Source organism: Hyperolius riggenbachi, chromosome 8 (assembly GCF_040937935.1).
Source record: "Hyperolius riggenbachi isolate aHypRig1 chromosome 8, aHypRig1.pri, whole genome shotgun sequence".
In the NCBI taxonomy this organism is placed as follows: Eukaryota; Metazoa; Chordata; class Amphibia; order Anura; family Hyperoliidae; genus Hyperolius; species Hyperolius riggenbachi.
In genome coordinates, this window is record NC_090653.1 from 228,312,718 (window position 1) to 228,329,108 (window position 16,391).

The 16,391-nt window shown below is 43.1% G+C and overlaps 1 protein-coding gene across 5 annotated transcripts in view; it reads left to right on the plus strand.

The window, feature by feature from the left end:
- The window catches only part of LOC137527620 (golgin subfamily B member 1-like), a 283,357-nt gene extending 268,510 nt beyond the window's left edge, over positions 1–14,847 (plus strand). For 4 of the 5 annotated variants that reach the window (XM_068248252.1, XM_068248255.1, XM_068248253.1 and 1 more), the window contains one exon: positions 10,585–10,653. Coding sequence is in view for 1 of the 5 variants with exons in the window: in XM_068248254.1 (XP_068104355.1) it covers positions 10,585–10,677 (93 nt within the window). In the remaining 4 variants the exon portion in view is untranslated. Of the gene's footprint in view, positions 1–10,584 lie in introns of all 5 variants that reach the window. The other variant, XM_068248254.1, reaches the window with a different exon arrangement.
- The last annotated feature ends 1,544 nt before the right edge of the window (positions 14,848–16,391 follow it).

The window sequence follows — 16,391 nt, forward strand, 5'->3', positions numbered from 1 at the left end:
TTGATCCGGAAAATAATAAATACAATGTATTTATTCTTAAGAACGCAATTGCTGCACAAAGCGATTTTGTGAGAGTTTTTTGCATTTTTCCTATACCTTCCATTCAGGGCAAATAGCCCTGAAAATGGTCCATGCAGCGCTTTAGTCAGCGGCAAGCAAACGGAACGCCTCAATGAGAATTATCTCATTGGAAAGCATAGTGTAAGCCCTTTGAGGGCCCTTTTCCACTAGCAGTCGCTAGCGTTCACGCTGAACGCTAGCGATTGCTGAATCGCAATTCCGCCGATTTCCCGACGTTTGCGGCCGCGATTTTGCTATGCTATGCACTGCATAGCAAAATCGCGGCAAATATCGCTCCGCCGCGCGTTCGCGTTCCCGTCAAAAACAAATTGTGGTAGTGGAAATGACCTACCGCGATTCCTATGTTAAAAAGCAAACCGTAGCGATTGTAAAATCGCTAGCGGTCTGCGACTTTACGATTCGGCCTGGTGGAAAAGGGCCCTTAGGGCGATTTGTACAAATTGCCTGTGCTTAAAAAATCCAAAAAACGCCTCTAATGTGATCAAGCCCTTACAAACAGTAGATACTACTAAAGGAAGATAAAATGTCAGCTCAGTTACACCCCACAGCATACATTAGATATATACAAAACTGACAACAGGGGTTTTAAAGGAACAGCATGAGTCTTTTATTCTTCATTAACCCTCCTGGCGGTTTATTAAAATCCGCCAGGGGGCAGCACAGCCATTTAAAAAAAAAAAAATTTATATCATGTAGCGAGACTGCTCAGCCTCCGGCGCTCGGAGATCAGGAGATCCCGTTCAAAGAACGGGATCTCCTGGAGAGCTTCCCCCGTCGACATGGCGGGATGACGTCACCGACGTCCTAGACATCGTGACGTCAAAGGGGACTCCGATCCACCCCTCAGCGCTGCCTGGCACTGATTGGCCAGGCAGCGCACGGGGTCTTTGGGGGGGGGGGGCAGCTGCGGCGCGACGAATAGCGGCGGAGCGGCGGCGATCGGATGGCACACACAGCTAGCAAAGTGCTAGCTGCGTGTAGCAAAAAAAAAATTAGGCAAATCGGCCCAGCGGGGCCTGAGCGGTGCCTTCCGGCGGCATAGCCCGAGCTCAGCTCGGGCTTGCCGCCAGGAAGGTTATTATCAGTTTCCTTGATTGCAGTCATATGAACAAAGTATCCAATCGCAGAACCAAACAATGCCTGACACGTGTTTCACAGGCAAAAGCCGCTTCCTCAGAGGCACACAAATGCGTTATCAGGAGTAGCTGGAATAACCGGATAAAGAAGACCGCAATCTGGGATGCTGTATGAAAACTTATAGCTCCCCAGTGTGCTATCCTCCAAAGCAGGAGCGAGCGCTCATTGGGACAATCTGGAGTGAGCACAGTTTTGCATGAAACAAAACTCTACCCGCTCATATCAGGGGGGCCACAGCAGTGAGAGTTAGCTCACCTGGATGTCCGCCTCATGCTGGTACTTCCTCCTGGTACTTCCAGTTTTACAGCCAGAACTTCTGCAGTGAAACAGGAAGTGTCAGTAGAAGGGAGGAATGAGGCAGACATCTGGGTAAGTGGACTCTCACTGCTGTGGCCCCCTTTTCAGACAAGAGCGGGCATAGTTTTGCTTTTCATGAAACTTTACTTACTCATATGAATACTGCAAAAAATAGGAATTGACTCTTGGGTGCATATAGAAACACGTATAATTTATTGATTGATTAACAAAATCTCTAATAAAAAGCTAATAGCAAGCAAATGTGAAAAAAGAAAAGAAAAAAGAAAAAAACAAAAAGATTATACATACAATTATTAAAAATATCCCCATAGAAAACATGACCAAAAGGAGGCTGCAGTCCTCCAATAAAAGGTTCTGGTACTCATGTGCACATGAAATGGCCTAAAAAGGTATATATTAGTGAATCTGGATGCAGCTTCCACAAGCCTTGAGCAAAAGCATTAATACAGCAGCGTAGCATAAAGTTCTTGCATGCAGGTTAGATGGCAGTATAGATGAGCCTCCAAAACTTTAGCAAGGCATAGCGTGTCATGTAGCAATTAGCAAAGAGCAATGATTCCAGATGCAGGTGACTCCAATAATGATATCAGATAGCCTTCTGTATAATCCATAATCCCACTCGCAGATCTGGATAACTGAATATTGAAACAACCATATGTATAAAAGAAGTCACCAAAGCTCCAATAAGACCCAATTGCAGTCCATCAGGAGATTAAATCATATCAAGCCATGCAGTTTAGACAACCATGGAGAAACGCTCATCCCTGCATAGTGTGCATACAATTCAGCAAAGTTCATACTCAAATTTATGTAACTGAAAAACGGATCAGCCAGTATGCATAGCTACCAGTCCTTGGTGTAGATTAAGGGTCATGAATCCCATGCTGGGGATACATCATGGCGCTAGATGACTCCACGACATGTTTCGCTGACCGCAAATGTCAGCCTCCTCAGGTGGTAACGCCAGATTAATAGGTGTCACCTATTGAATGCCGTGTTTGTGCTAGCAATCATATGTCCATTTATTTATTTATTTATTGTACTTATAAAGCGCCAACATATTACGCAGTGCTGGACATTCGTTTAGGTTACAGACAATATTTAGGGGTGACATACAGCAAAATGACAATACATGAATACAAGAAAGACCAGATCATGCAGCACAGTATGAGTACAAGGTAATGCTTAGTCACTGGATGGGAGCATGGAGATTAGGCAAGATGGGTTCACAGTAATGGAGGTGCATGATCAGGTAGGACACAAAAGGAGGACCCTGCCCAAATCTAGAGGGAGAGGTAAGGACACAAAAGGTAGGGAACCAGAGTTCAGCTGTGGGTTTAGAGCACTTGTGAGGAGTGGTAGGCCAGAGTGAAAAGGTGAGTTTTGAGGGCCTTCTTGAAGATGTTGAAAGAGGGGGATGCCCTAATGGGTGGAGGTAGGGAGTTCCATAGTGGTGGAGCAGCTCTTGAAAAGTCCTGGAGGCATGCATGGGACTGGGTGATGCGGGGAGGGCGGTTAGGAGAAATTCTTTGGAGGAGCGGAGTGAGCGGCTTGGTGTTTACCTCTGAGTAAGATCGGAAATGTAGGTTGGACAGGTTTTGTGGTCAGATTTGTAGGTCAGACACAGTATCTTGAATCTGATTCTGGACTGGATAGGAAGCCAGTGAAGGGATTCAAGGAGGGGATCCGCCGTGGTGGAGCGATGGGAGCAGTGGATAATTCTGGCTGCCGCATTCATGATGGACTGCAGTGGGGCTGTTCGGGTCACAGGGAGAAAAGACAGCAGGGCATTGCAGTAGTCAAGGCGGGAAATTATGAGGGCATGGATGAGGAGTTTGGTGGTGGCAGAGGTCAGGAAAGGGCGAATCTTACAGATGTTACGAAGGTGGAAGTTGCAGGACTTTGTGAGGTTTTGGATGTGGGGAGTGAAGGAGAGTGCGGAGTCCAGGATGACACCCAGACAGCGGGCTTGAGAGGTAGGGCGAATGGTAGTGTGGTTAACAGTGACATGCACATCTGGGAGGTTCATGGATGACCGGGGTGGGAAGATCATAAATTCCGTTTTGTCTAGATTTAGTTTCAGGAACCTAGCGGACATCCAGGACGAGATGGCTGATAGGCAGGAGGAGACCTTGTCCATGGTAGTGGTGGATATGTCAGGGGTGTGGAGGTAGACTTGGTATCATCTGCATACAGATGATAGTTAAAACCCATGGAGGAGATAACCTTGCCAATGGAGGATGTGTATAGGGTAAACAGTAGGGGGCCAAGGACTGAACGTTGGGGGACTCCCACCGAGAGGTAGTTGGGGGTGGACGAGGACTCATTGAAGGCGGTCGTGAAGGAGCGGTTGGAGAGGTAGGATGAAAGCCAGGACAGGGCGAGATCGTGAATGCTCATGGACTGGAGGGACTGGAGTAGGGGATGATCCTTCTCTGGCCATCCACGTTTATCAGTGTCTGCTGCCATCGTGTATTGCACATGCACCGAGAGCGCGATGGGAGGGGGCAGGCTTGCACACTCACACTGTGCAATAAGTGATAGCCACTGACAGATTTACCGAGACAGACAACGGAGGATTGGGGTGACGAGGGATCCAACAAATGAAGGGGGTTGGAGGAAGCCACAGGTATATATGGATACTTTTTCTTCATCTCAGGTACACTAAATACAGATTGATGATGCTTAGGGATATAACCTGCTAGATCGCTTATAAATGGCCCTTGGTATTCTTTTGACTTTCCTGCATTGGGTTACCCCTCATCTCTCCCATCTCCGTAGAACAGAAGAAGCTGTTCTGTATAGAGCTAAACAATGGGCTCTATTCACGCAATGCTGTAAGGGATTTTTAGGGCTATATTTTCGGCCGTGATAACTTTCACATTTTTTTCCACACTCACTAAAAAATTTTCCTCATGCGGGAGCAATGCATAAAAAATTGGGGAAAGTGCGTAATCGGGTAGTAAACATGCGGAAACCATGCGGGAAAAAAAAGTAAAAAAAAAAATTTGACAAATGTATCAATATCTTGTTAAAGACAAACCTCTCCTCCCAATCTGCAAGTGGCAAAAGATACACCGTCATTACCAGGGCTGTGGAGTCGGAGCAATTTTGGGTGCCTGTAGTCGGAGTCGGGAAAAAATGCACTGACTCCAACTCCTAATGAATTTAAACTAATTAAAATAGAAAATATGATAAAATGTTCTATTTCTCAGATAATAGTCATCATCAATAATTTATACATACAGTAATAGCTGTGCTTAGTCCATAAATATGAAATAAACCAATCAAAATTAGTTACTTGTGCTACTTCAATAAAGCAGTCCCTGTATTTTTAAAGTCAGTTATACACATCTGATTTTGACTGTACAGTATATATGATGTGTGCACAGGAATCTCTTATATATACCCGTATATTCTGGCGTAAAGGACAACTGGGCGTATAGGACGGCCCCCCAACTTTTCCAGTTAAAATATAGAGTTTGGGATATACTCGCCGTATAAGACTACCCCTCTTCCAAAGCACACCAAATGAAAAAAAAAAAAATTTCATATACTGGTGCTATGTATGAAAAGATACTGGTGCTGTCCTGTATGAGGTACCCAGTACATAACAGTACATAGGTGATTGACTGCTTGGATTGGTCAGCTCTCCGTCTCCCTGTTTATCAGAGCGGTATGGAAGAATAGATTGCGCTGTGCCCATAAAACACGCCTCTTTCACCCTTCTGGCCCACCCTTGTATCCTATTTACCTCCCTCTCTGCCTCTCAGATCTCGCATGTGTGCGCCTGCACCGCTTCACTACAGTCCTCAGCAGCGAGATCTGAGAGTCGGTAACCGGATAGGACGTATCACCTGGCATCAATGACACCCGGCGTATAAGACGACCCCTGACTGTTCAGAAGATTTTCAAGGGTTAAAAAGTAGTCTTATATGCCAGAATATACAGTACTAAATAACATCTATGCTGTAAGAATAAAACCTGATGTGTAGCCGTGTCACTAATAGATGGTCAATGAGATGGAAATAATTCTGCGTTGATGCTGATTTATGCAAATGTATGCCCTCCCTTTGCTCAGGAAATCAAATAATTTGATATGTTAAAATTTGGTTTGGCGACTGCGAATTAAAGGGTACCTGAGACGGATGAAAAGAAAAGTTTTATACATACATGGGCTTCCTCCATCCCCCTTCAGGCCAATCAGTTCCTCACTGTCCTCCTCCACCACCTGGATCTTCTGCTATGAGTCCCGGTAATTCAGCCAGTCAGCGCAGTCCGAACACGTGCCGCTCCTACAGCCAGGAGCATTCTGCACCTGCATAATAGTGCTGCATGTGTGCATGCGCACTGCGCCAGACTGGCTCAAGTACTTGGACTCATAGCAGAAGATCCAGGTGGTGTAGTAGGACAGCGAGGGACTGATTAGCCTGAAGGGGGCTGAAGGGAGCCCCAGGTATGTATAAAACTTTAATTTCAGCTGTCTCAGGTTTACTTTGTTACACCGTAGTACTATACTCTACATATGCACTCCCCACAGAGCTGCAGGGAATCCATGGAGAATGTTGTGCACATTGAACACAGAGGTGTTGTCTATCACCCATAAATCTGGTTCAGATTGTACATGTAGAATGTGTAATAGAGGAAGAATCACCTCATTCTCCAGTACAGAGTACCTGCACATCACTCTTACATGTACCCACAGTTATATTGCCTAGGGCCTGATCCATGTTCATATTGTGCATGAAGAATGTGTAATAGAGGAAGAATCTCCTCATTCCCCTGCAGAGTACCTGCACATCATTCTTACATATACCCACGCTTACATTGCCTAGAGCCTGATAGATGTTCTTTGTTCCGGTCTGTACCTTTTTCAAGTACTCGTACCAAGGACTAGTTTTAGTCTATGACTAGAGGGAATCAATATGGCAGTCTACATATCCTTATCACTTCAGTTGTCTTTTAAAATTCCTAAGGCACTTTGGCAGTTAAGAGACAAATTTCATGTTACATTCTTTCAATCAACAAGATTATAATATGCAAATTAGAGGAGTCGTAGTCGAGGAGTCTGAGTCGGGGGAATCCTAAACTAAGGCGTCTGAGTCAGTGTTTTTTTGTACCGACTCCACAGCCCTGGTCATTACAGCTGTATTGCTGCGCTGTGCTGAAATTACTTATTTTTAGCAGTATTCTTTCTCTTTCTGTGTTTCTTTTTGCATTATTTTTTCTGGAAGGTGACCAAACTTTTATCCTGTATATCTGGCCCCTGCATCTGCCTGTGGTGAAATGACTAAGGCTGTGACCCTTGTGGTTTGATGTGCAGCAAGAGTCTCCTACAGTTTGGATGTGGAGGAAATTATTACTGAATATTACATTTCAACTTCAAAAAATGTGCAAATTGTAGCCAGTTGTTGAGAAAACATCAGTTACAAAACTGTAGCCAGTACTACAGCAATATACACACTAGCAATATTTAAAGGACACCTGAGGCGAAAATAAACTAATAAAATAAACAATTGTATCTATCTTCCTTCTCCTAAAAACGGCTTTTTAAGATATTCTACAGTTTGTTTTTTTATAGTTAAATCTACTTTTTAAGTTTTAACTGTTTTATTGTTTTTGCTCAATGACACATTCATTGAAGTATGCCAGAGCTACAATCTATGAACTATTGTCCCCTTTTACCTCTTTCCTGCTCTCAGAAGCCAATTTCTGCTCGGAAAGTGTTTTATAGTTGGAATTTCTTATCAGTGAGGGTCACACTGTTGTCACTTCCTGTCTGAGTCAGGACTGAGTCAGCCACTTTCATACCTGATATTTAAGTTTCAGGCAGAGAAAGGAACTCTGCATAGTTATTTGTGTGCTAGGCACTGTACATACCCATGTCTATCTTATCATGTCACGTCATCTCGGGTATCCTTTAAAGTAAACCTGAGATGAGTGAAAGTAAACGCTTTATACATACCTGGGACTTCCTCCAGCCCCCTTCAGGCTGATCAGTCCCTCCCGTCCTCCGCCACCGCCATTATTCAGTTTTCAATGTTCACTATCCGGCACTTACCTTGACCTCCCTCCTTCTACTGACCCTATAGTCCAACTGCAAAGAAACTTTCATGTAGCGCCCCAGATTCTTAACCCTTATAGTGAGAAAAAAGGAACGCCGCCTGGTTCTAAGTAGGTTTAGGACTTTTAATGTATGTGCTTATGTTATGTTGCATGTCATTTCATTTCTGCTACCACCAGAGACTGTCAATGAGAGGCTAATGATGCTGAATTGATCCAGGTTCTATGTAAATTTATGTAGCTTGCAACTGGACCAGCAAAATAACACAACTGATGATTATTTTCATTGGTTAGATCCCAAGCTGCATACATTTGCTTAAAACAAGATTTTACATCAACTTAAAAGTTAAGGTACCCATACACCTAGCAGCTCTGCCTGGGCACCCTTAAGGCCGGCTTCAGACTGCCGGCTGGAATTAGTGGTGCGGTGCCGGGACCACACCGCTATAAAACATGCCTTCGGGGATTACCGCGTACTAATCCTCTTCTGGCTGACAGCCAAACAGGAAGTGATGCTCACTTGCGCTCACTTTCTGTTTTGGAAATACGGAAGTGCACGGAAGCGTATTGTAAAAATACGCTTTCGCGCATGCGCCCTGCAACGCCACAGTGTAAATTTTTAAACAACCCTGCGTCGCCATAGACTTACATGACATCCTTGCGTCGGGGATGTGGTGAAAACCTCACTTCCGTCGCATCGTGCCACACCGCGTCAGTGTGAATTACCACACTGGCTCAGTGTGAAAGCATCCTGAAGTGTTGAACGTTTTCTTGTTCGTTTACACTGTACCACTAAGATTGCACCCTTATTTACAAAAAATAACAGTAATACACCCTCATGACATACTTTTTTTTTTTTTTACAAGTGTTTTATTTTGGTAACTGTGGGAGAGGGGAGCTAAGGGGTTAATTAATGGTGTATTTATTTATGTTTAATTTAATGTATATGTGCCTTTATACTTTATACGTGATTTTACTTTCACTTACAGGGATGCCAGTGATCATTGGTTTACAGGCACTTTGATCAGCTTTGGAAACACATGTTGCCATTCACTGATCATTTACCCATTTAGTGAATGGGCAGCGACAGGAGTTAGCACGAGGGCGATCACTGCAAGGTGCGTATATCTGCGTCCCTGGAGCGAAGTTGAATTCTCAAGGGATGTGGATATACAGTCGCCGATAGCATAACTGGTTAAATTACAACCGCCATTCCTATTTAAAGTCGACCTGAACTCTTGCACAGGACTGAAGAAATGCATACAGATATGCACCCTGTATGTATTTAGAGAGTTTAGCCTGTTCAATCCCCCCCTCTCATTTGTGTCTAATCAAAAATTGCAATCTGATCTCCCCCCCCCCCCCCCGTGTCACATGACTGCCTATGGCAGATAAGGCCATTTGAAAGCAACGGAGTTTAACAATATGTCTGCTTCCATTAATCAGGAAGTGGAAACAGTGCAGATTTATTTTAGGATTTGTATCAGGTGTAAGAAAGAAATGTTTTTTTGTTTAAAGGTTATTATGCTGTTGCGTAGTTTTTAGAGCAGAGATGACGTTCTGGGTTCAGGTCCACTTTAATACCCAACAACATAATCAGTTTGTAATTAATGTGTGGCTTTGTATTTCAGTTTCTAAAGGTTTTATTGACAGAAAAGTCAAATTTTATATAGCATGTAAACGATGCAATATCAGTATAGCATAAAGAGAACATGTATCACAGAATAAAAACAGTGGACACAAGAAATAAAGGAATCAAGCTATTAATGCATAGCTATTAATCACAGTAGAGCCAAGGGATAAACCTAAATATGTACTGTGCAACAAGTCATATCGAAGTAGGGGCAGCCAGGGAGTAAGGATTAAAGCTGATACGAGATGAAAAACTAACTATAACAAGTAACTTGTCTATATATCGTATCTAAAGTTTAGATCGTTTACACAGCAAAGCTAGCTGCAAACAGCTTCAACAGTTTATGATTATTTATTCCTGTGAAACACTGAGGGCAGCCATGTTCTGTTTGTCACATTACATACAGGCAAGATGAACTGTATCTCCAGCCCTCAGCCTGTAAAAACTTCACTCCCCTCTCCTCCTGCCCTCTGCCTCTGACATCTCTGGCTAGTAACCTCCTCCTCCTGCCCAGACTAAGCTCCCATAAGCCCTTGCTACTAAGGTTCAGAGTGCCAAGGCACTCTTGAGAAGTTGTGGGCAAGGCTTGTTTAGTTTATAGGGAATTAAGAGGAATGCCCTATAAACTATATGAAAGGAACACAATTATGCAATGAGTAAAAGTTTATCTCGGATCAACTTTAAAGTGAACCAGAGATGAAGCAGCTTCATGTATTTTCCCATATATATCAGTGGGAACATTAGAGAAAACCCCTACCATGCTTTCTGTTTCATTCTGCACTACACAGCTTGTTTCTTATCAGCCCTGATAAAATCCCGGACTGAGCATTCAGTCTGGCTTTGCTATAAAGACTCCGCTATAATGATTCCTGGGCAGAGCCAGCAGAGAGTAGGCTTGGGCTTGAAAAGACACCAGAAAACACAGCCTCGGCTATAAAGATTCCTGAGCAAAGCCAGACTGAATGCTCAGTTGGGGATTTTATCAGGGCTGATAAGAAACAAGCTGAACAGTGAAGGATGAAACAGAAAGCATGGTAGGTGTTTTCTCTAATGTTCCCACTGATATATATGGTAAAATACATGAGGGTGCTTCGCCTCTGGTTCCCTTTAAGGGTCAAAGACCCGGGTTATTGGTATAGGTAAGCCAAGGCTGCCAGGTTTTCGTAAAGATTTCCATGATATCATTAACAATGGCAATCAGCCTCTCGTAGATGAGAATGTTAGTAACCATAGTTTTAGTTTAATCCACCAATGGGATTGCCATTGTCTAGCTATATGTAGCCTTGGCTATGTGTTGGGCTATAATGTCATTATTGTCATTGTGTGATAATATTTCTCTCTTGCTTTCACAGCCTATTCGCTTCCTATACAGATGTCTGTGGGGCGGCCTGATTGCCGGAGGTGCCATGTTGTATGTTTGGTGGAGCACAAATCAGCTTGGCTGAGCCGTCACGCTGCATTTGGGACTTTCACGGCTTTCCTGTGGTGGCAAACTGAAAAAAAATCTCCAAACATTGCTGGAACAAGCCTAATATTACCATAAGACACTGCACTAGATTCCTTTCTCATCCCAGGGCTGCTGCTTTCACTGTGTCTCAGGCTCTTCTACCTAACACAAGCTGAACAGCAGATACAGCATATCAAAATTATGAAGAAAACTGCCATCGAAAAACATTCATCAGCTTCAGCAAACATTGCACTGCTGGAATTCCAACCATGCAGCTTAAGTTGTGTGTCAGCGGCAAACATTTGATGTAGTCACCTGAGTAGGGTGCCTGAAGATCAGGCTTTTTTTGACCTTAGTGTCCATCTGAGTTGCCGAGAACTCTAAAGTACGTAGAGCGTTCTTATTCTTGGCAGACAACAAAGGTGTCTCTGTGTGACTTTGATGTCAGCACATTCTCAACAGATTTGATCATTTTATCCTAGAACCTGTGAAGAATAATGTTAATGAAGGAAGCATCCTTCCCGTGTCCAACAGCAGGGGACCCTCGCATTTCAAGCCACCGTTTTTGAGTTACAGCCAATCAAAGATGGTTTTCTTAAGAGATCAGTGCCACGTTGAAGATCAAACATGACGTGTCACAAAATCAGATGTCAGCCGGCTGTCAGAGTGCTTCACAAAAAGCAAACTGCCATTTCTAGTACTGATGAGGATCACGAAGGTCCTCAGAATTCTCCGGTCAAAGGAGGAGAGCAATGAGTTTACATATCGAAGAACAAAGTCTCAAATCTGAATATAACTGTATAATCATGCATGTAGATATATCAACCAGCTGGGCATAGGCTGCGCTTAAAATGAACACGCTTACATAGTAAGAGCAGACAAAAGCATTCTCTATTTTCAGGTTAAAGCAATCATTTAATGGGATTACAGTTCAGAGGTTACCTGTAGTAAGAACTTCATATCCAAGGTGTCAGTAGTTGAAGAGATTGGAGCAGATGTTGTAAGGCAAAGAAAATGCCATGACCTGAGCTTCCCTATTGGCCAAAGAAACTATACATATTAAAGGACCAATAGGTGAGCTTGAACGGTCACAGGGGAAGGACTTCTTCCTGACAGCTGGAGAATTCCTCTTGGCAATGGTAATCATTTGCATATTATTCTTTTTGGTATAGCTCTGGAACTAAAGTGGTTTTCTCATGCTGTTTTCACTAAAGTTAACCTCTGATTATTTTACTTTATCATCATATGCTCAGCTTTTATATCATCAGTTGCTCAACTTTTATTGTACAGGTTTACTTGTGGACCTCATAAACTCATGGTCATATAAACTGGAGGTAAGGATGCATCCTAAGCTTCCTAATGGCCCATGCTTTCTTAATCGCTTTGCCAGAGTAAAGTTGTATTGCGATTAGTTGGGTTTGCAGGATGAGCTGGCATTCCACTGCAGGCTTTTCCTTGCTGAACATGGCCACGCTGTGTCCTCTGCATCTGTGCAGAAGCCAGTGTATGACTTGGAAGCAGCATGGTTGAATTTCCATACCAGGTAGTCCCGTGGAGTTCAGGAAGCCACCAGGGATCAGCACAGTCTTATTTTGTCATTTAGCAGAAATGAGGCTAGGGTTGCTCAGTATGCAAGAACACCACCAGTTGAAGTTCTGGGATCCAACTTCAGAATTTGTTTAACTTGGCATCATACTAATAATGCAATTGCAGTTTTTCCACAGATTTGTAACATTACTGCCTTGTGAGCACTGCTTACAAAAGCACCTCATTTTCACATTAGAACTCTCCAAACACACGATAAACACACTACAGAAAGGGACAGCCATGTTAACCTTTTTGCTACACTGTAACTTATTGAGCTGTGGAATTTTAGGAATTCTGAGCTGCATTCTGTATCTATCATGATTTATATACTGTATTCAGTCAGACGAGGTTCAGCCTCCTGTATTCCTAGCATTACGCTGTTTAGAATTCCTAGGATCAAATTGGCTTCATAGTACTGTATGAGGAGCAGCAATATATTGTAACCTACAATGGCAATTCATGTGGATTATTGTACATTACAATTGCTCTTCTCCTGATTAAGGCCCAGTTGCAAGGCACACTTATGCCATCATGGGCAGGGATTTTTTCAGTCTGTCTATAAGCTCCTTGATTATTTGGTGTTTTAAAGTCCAAAGCCCCGTAAACCCATACAAGCACTGTCATCCTACAGAAATCGGGGCTGGCTCACTTGAGATGGTGCAGGGCCGAAGCTGTAGAGACGTGTGGTTAGCCTCCAAGCTAGTGACATGTTCTGTTGCTAGGGAGGGCCAATAAAGCAAGGTGTGACGCAGTAGGCGGGGTGAGTAAGAGAACCAAATGCCCTTAGTCAAGATGATCCGCCAGGCAGATTTCTGATTGAGGGGTCTCTGTACACACGCTATATTCTTGGCAGAGGCAGCTACCAACCATCTACTAAGTGTACAAGGCTTTGTTTCCTTACCTATAGTTAAAATGTCTTCAAATGGGGGCTCTGTCACTAATGCAGTGCAATGGCCTGCTTGGGTGGCATTCCATAAGATACTAGCATGTCACTCAATTATTTACAGTAACAGCTGGTATTCTATGCCTATACTGACAGTGAACTAGCTTTAGTTTGTACTAACTGCTGCTTGATATTTAGTTTCTTAAATGTTCCTTCACCCCTCACTCTTTGTAAAATCTCCCTCTGCACTCCTGAACATCATCAGCTCATTGGCTCACTGAGTTTGAGTATGGGCTAGCCATGGATCATTTCTTAGTGTAGATGATGGTAGGGACATGCTCATATCTAAAAATGGGCTTAAATCCGGTCAATGACCTGCCAACATCTATGAAAAAATATCTGAAAGGAGTGGCCTCTCTTGCATCAGAACCATAGCTGAAACACATATGTTGTACAAGCCTAAGGGTGGTACATTCCGAGTCAGGCAAAAACAGTGCATGACATTTGGGCACACTAGTCCTTAAAGGGAATGTCCAAGCAAAATAAAAAAATGAGTTTCACTTACCTGGGGCTTCTACCAGCCCCATACAGCCATCCTGTGCCCTCGTAGTCACTCACTGCTGCTCCAGTCCCCCGCTGGCAGCTTGCCGACCTCGGAGGTCGGCTGGCCGCATTGCATAAGTTTTTACGCATTCCCACTAGTGCAGGAACATTAACACATACATTTTTACGCATTACTGGTTCAATGCGTAAATTTTTACGCCAGCAATAGATGGAAGCCAAATTACATCTTACCCCCAAGTCAAGTCAGGAGCAGGGAGAGATGTTTTACGGCTTTACCCTGTGCCCAAATTTCCGGGCACCTTAATTACTTGAACATGGTACACCCCACCTAGTGTTTTCTTCATATATTCCTATGGAGAATCCTGCAGGTGGCGCATGACACTGCTGCTCATTTTTATAACAAGGTAAATGTGTTTCGGCCATGGTGAGGTTGTAAGGGAAGGCCGTATTTCCCTATTAAGACCCCAGAATGTTTTGAGCAGTATAGATAATAAATGCCCTGATGTTCACCCAGACTATATAGATTTCTCAGATCATGGACTGCATACAGTTTAGAGCCTAGCTAAATACTGGCAGTAATATTACTTTCAGGAGGCTGGCATAGTAATGCAGGTCTTTCCAACTAAATGCCAATTTTTCCATTAAACTAGACCAGTGATGGCTAACCTTGGCACTCCAGCTATGACAAAACTACAAATCCCATCATGCCTCTGCCTCCCCGAGTTATGCTTAGAGCCGTCAGAGTATTGTTCTCAGTGTAGTACTCGCAGTGAACTACTTCCACTCTGCTGTGCTCTTTCTGAAGGAGGAAGGGCCTGCTTTACTATGCTGCCCTCCCCTAGATAGGCTTAAATTGTAAAATGCTGAATTCATGTATAAATATAAGATGTACATTTATCCCAGAATAAAATGCACTGTAAATTACTTTTTCCTATGTAGCTGTCACTTACATTTGGTAGTATTAATCTGAAAGCTCTGTATCTCTCATCATTTTTATTAGTAGTCTATTAAAACCAAATAAAAAAATTGGGGGACGGGGGTGGATCCGGCTCCCCAATATATATGACACAACCACTATGTATGTTATCCAGAAAAATATATATTTATAATCAGTACTTCACATAAAATTATGCAACGTGTTTCAAGCCCGCTTCCTCAGGCAAATACAAGAGCAGGAGTAACTCAGAGGTTGTGCAGATAGGTGCAGTGCCTCTGTAGGCGCTGCACCTATCTGCACAACCTCTGAGTTACTCCTGCTCTTGTATTTGCCTGAGGAAGCGGGCTTGGGACCCGCGAAACGATTTGCATAATTTTATGTCTTTCTACACACTCATCAATTTTAGACTAGTCTAGCTCCTCATGTGGGATTCTCAGGGTTTTTTTTTTGGGTTTTTTTTAGTGAATAGTCAGGCTGTTTTGCATAGGTCCTTTCCAGGGAATGCTTTGAGAGTCCCCCATGAGGAGATTGACTAGTCCAAAACCCATGTGTAAGAGATCCAGAGCTGCCTACAGTAAGAAGTGACATAGGAAAACGTAATTTATTTTATGCCATATCACATTTTACTCTCTAATAAATGCACATCATATATGTATATATTATCTGTGCTGCCTAATCCTATGTAGGGGGCAGCATAGAGCAGAATTACCTTATTCTATATACGTTTGTAAACTGTTTTCTTGAGTTATTGGGAGATAAATGAAAAGTGGATGGTGAAACTTCAGAATTGCAGGTACTGGTAATTAAAAGCGTTTTGCTGGCCTAAAGATCTATAATCCTGCCCACCAGGGGTCTAATTCACCCACCTTTACCATTCTATGCAGGCAGGCAGGGACACCCCTACTTCCTGTTATTTACCTTCCTACCTATTGGACAATGCATGAAAAGCACATTGATCCTTTGTCCATACCTGCCAAATTTTTGACATGAGAAAGAGGGACACTTAAGCCACGCCCCTACCAGACCCTTAGTCACGCCTCCATCACATCCCTAGTCACACATAAAGATTTCATAAGAAAAATATGTTGTTTTATAATTCAAACCACACTGGTCCTTTCTATCCTGGTTCATTTTCCTTCATATTACCATTTTAAAATAAGTAATATATCTATTTAAAAGATGGGAATAAAGTTTAGAGTCAATCAAACACATTTTTAGTAGAGAAATATATATATTTACATAGAAAGAGGGACAAAGTTCTAAAAGAGGGACAAATAAGGAGGAAAAGGGGACAGAGGGACAGGGCTCCCAAAGAGGGACTGTCCCTCCAAAAGAGGGACAGTTGGGAGCTATGCTTTGTCCAATAAGCAGACGTAACACACAACAGGCCAAAAGTTGTTATATGAGATGAAATCTCCTTGGAGAAAACTCAGAAGAAAAAGTAAATTGGATAAGGGCCAAAGTAGCAAAGGTTGGACAGGATATGATGGTGTAATTTTCCAGATTATGCAGTGTAGTAATGTTGTACAAATCACAAGACTGGCTTAATAGATTTCAGAATCCTCAAACCAGGTAGAACATTTCACAAGTACTTATATTAAAGTGTACCTGAGATGGGTCCACAACAAAAAAAAATATACATACCTGGGGCTTCCTCCAGCCCCCTCGAGCCTGATCGCTCCCACGCCGTCCTCGTCTGACTTCCCGTTCTGCATACGCAGAACACTCCCGACAAGGTGAA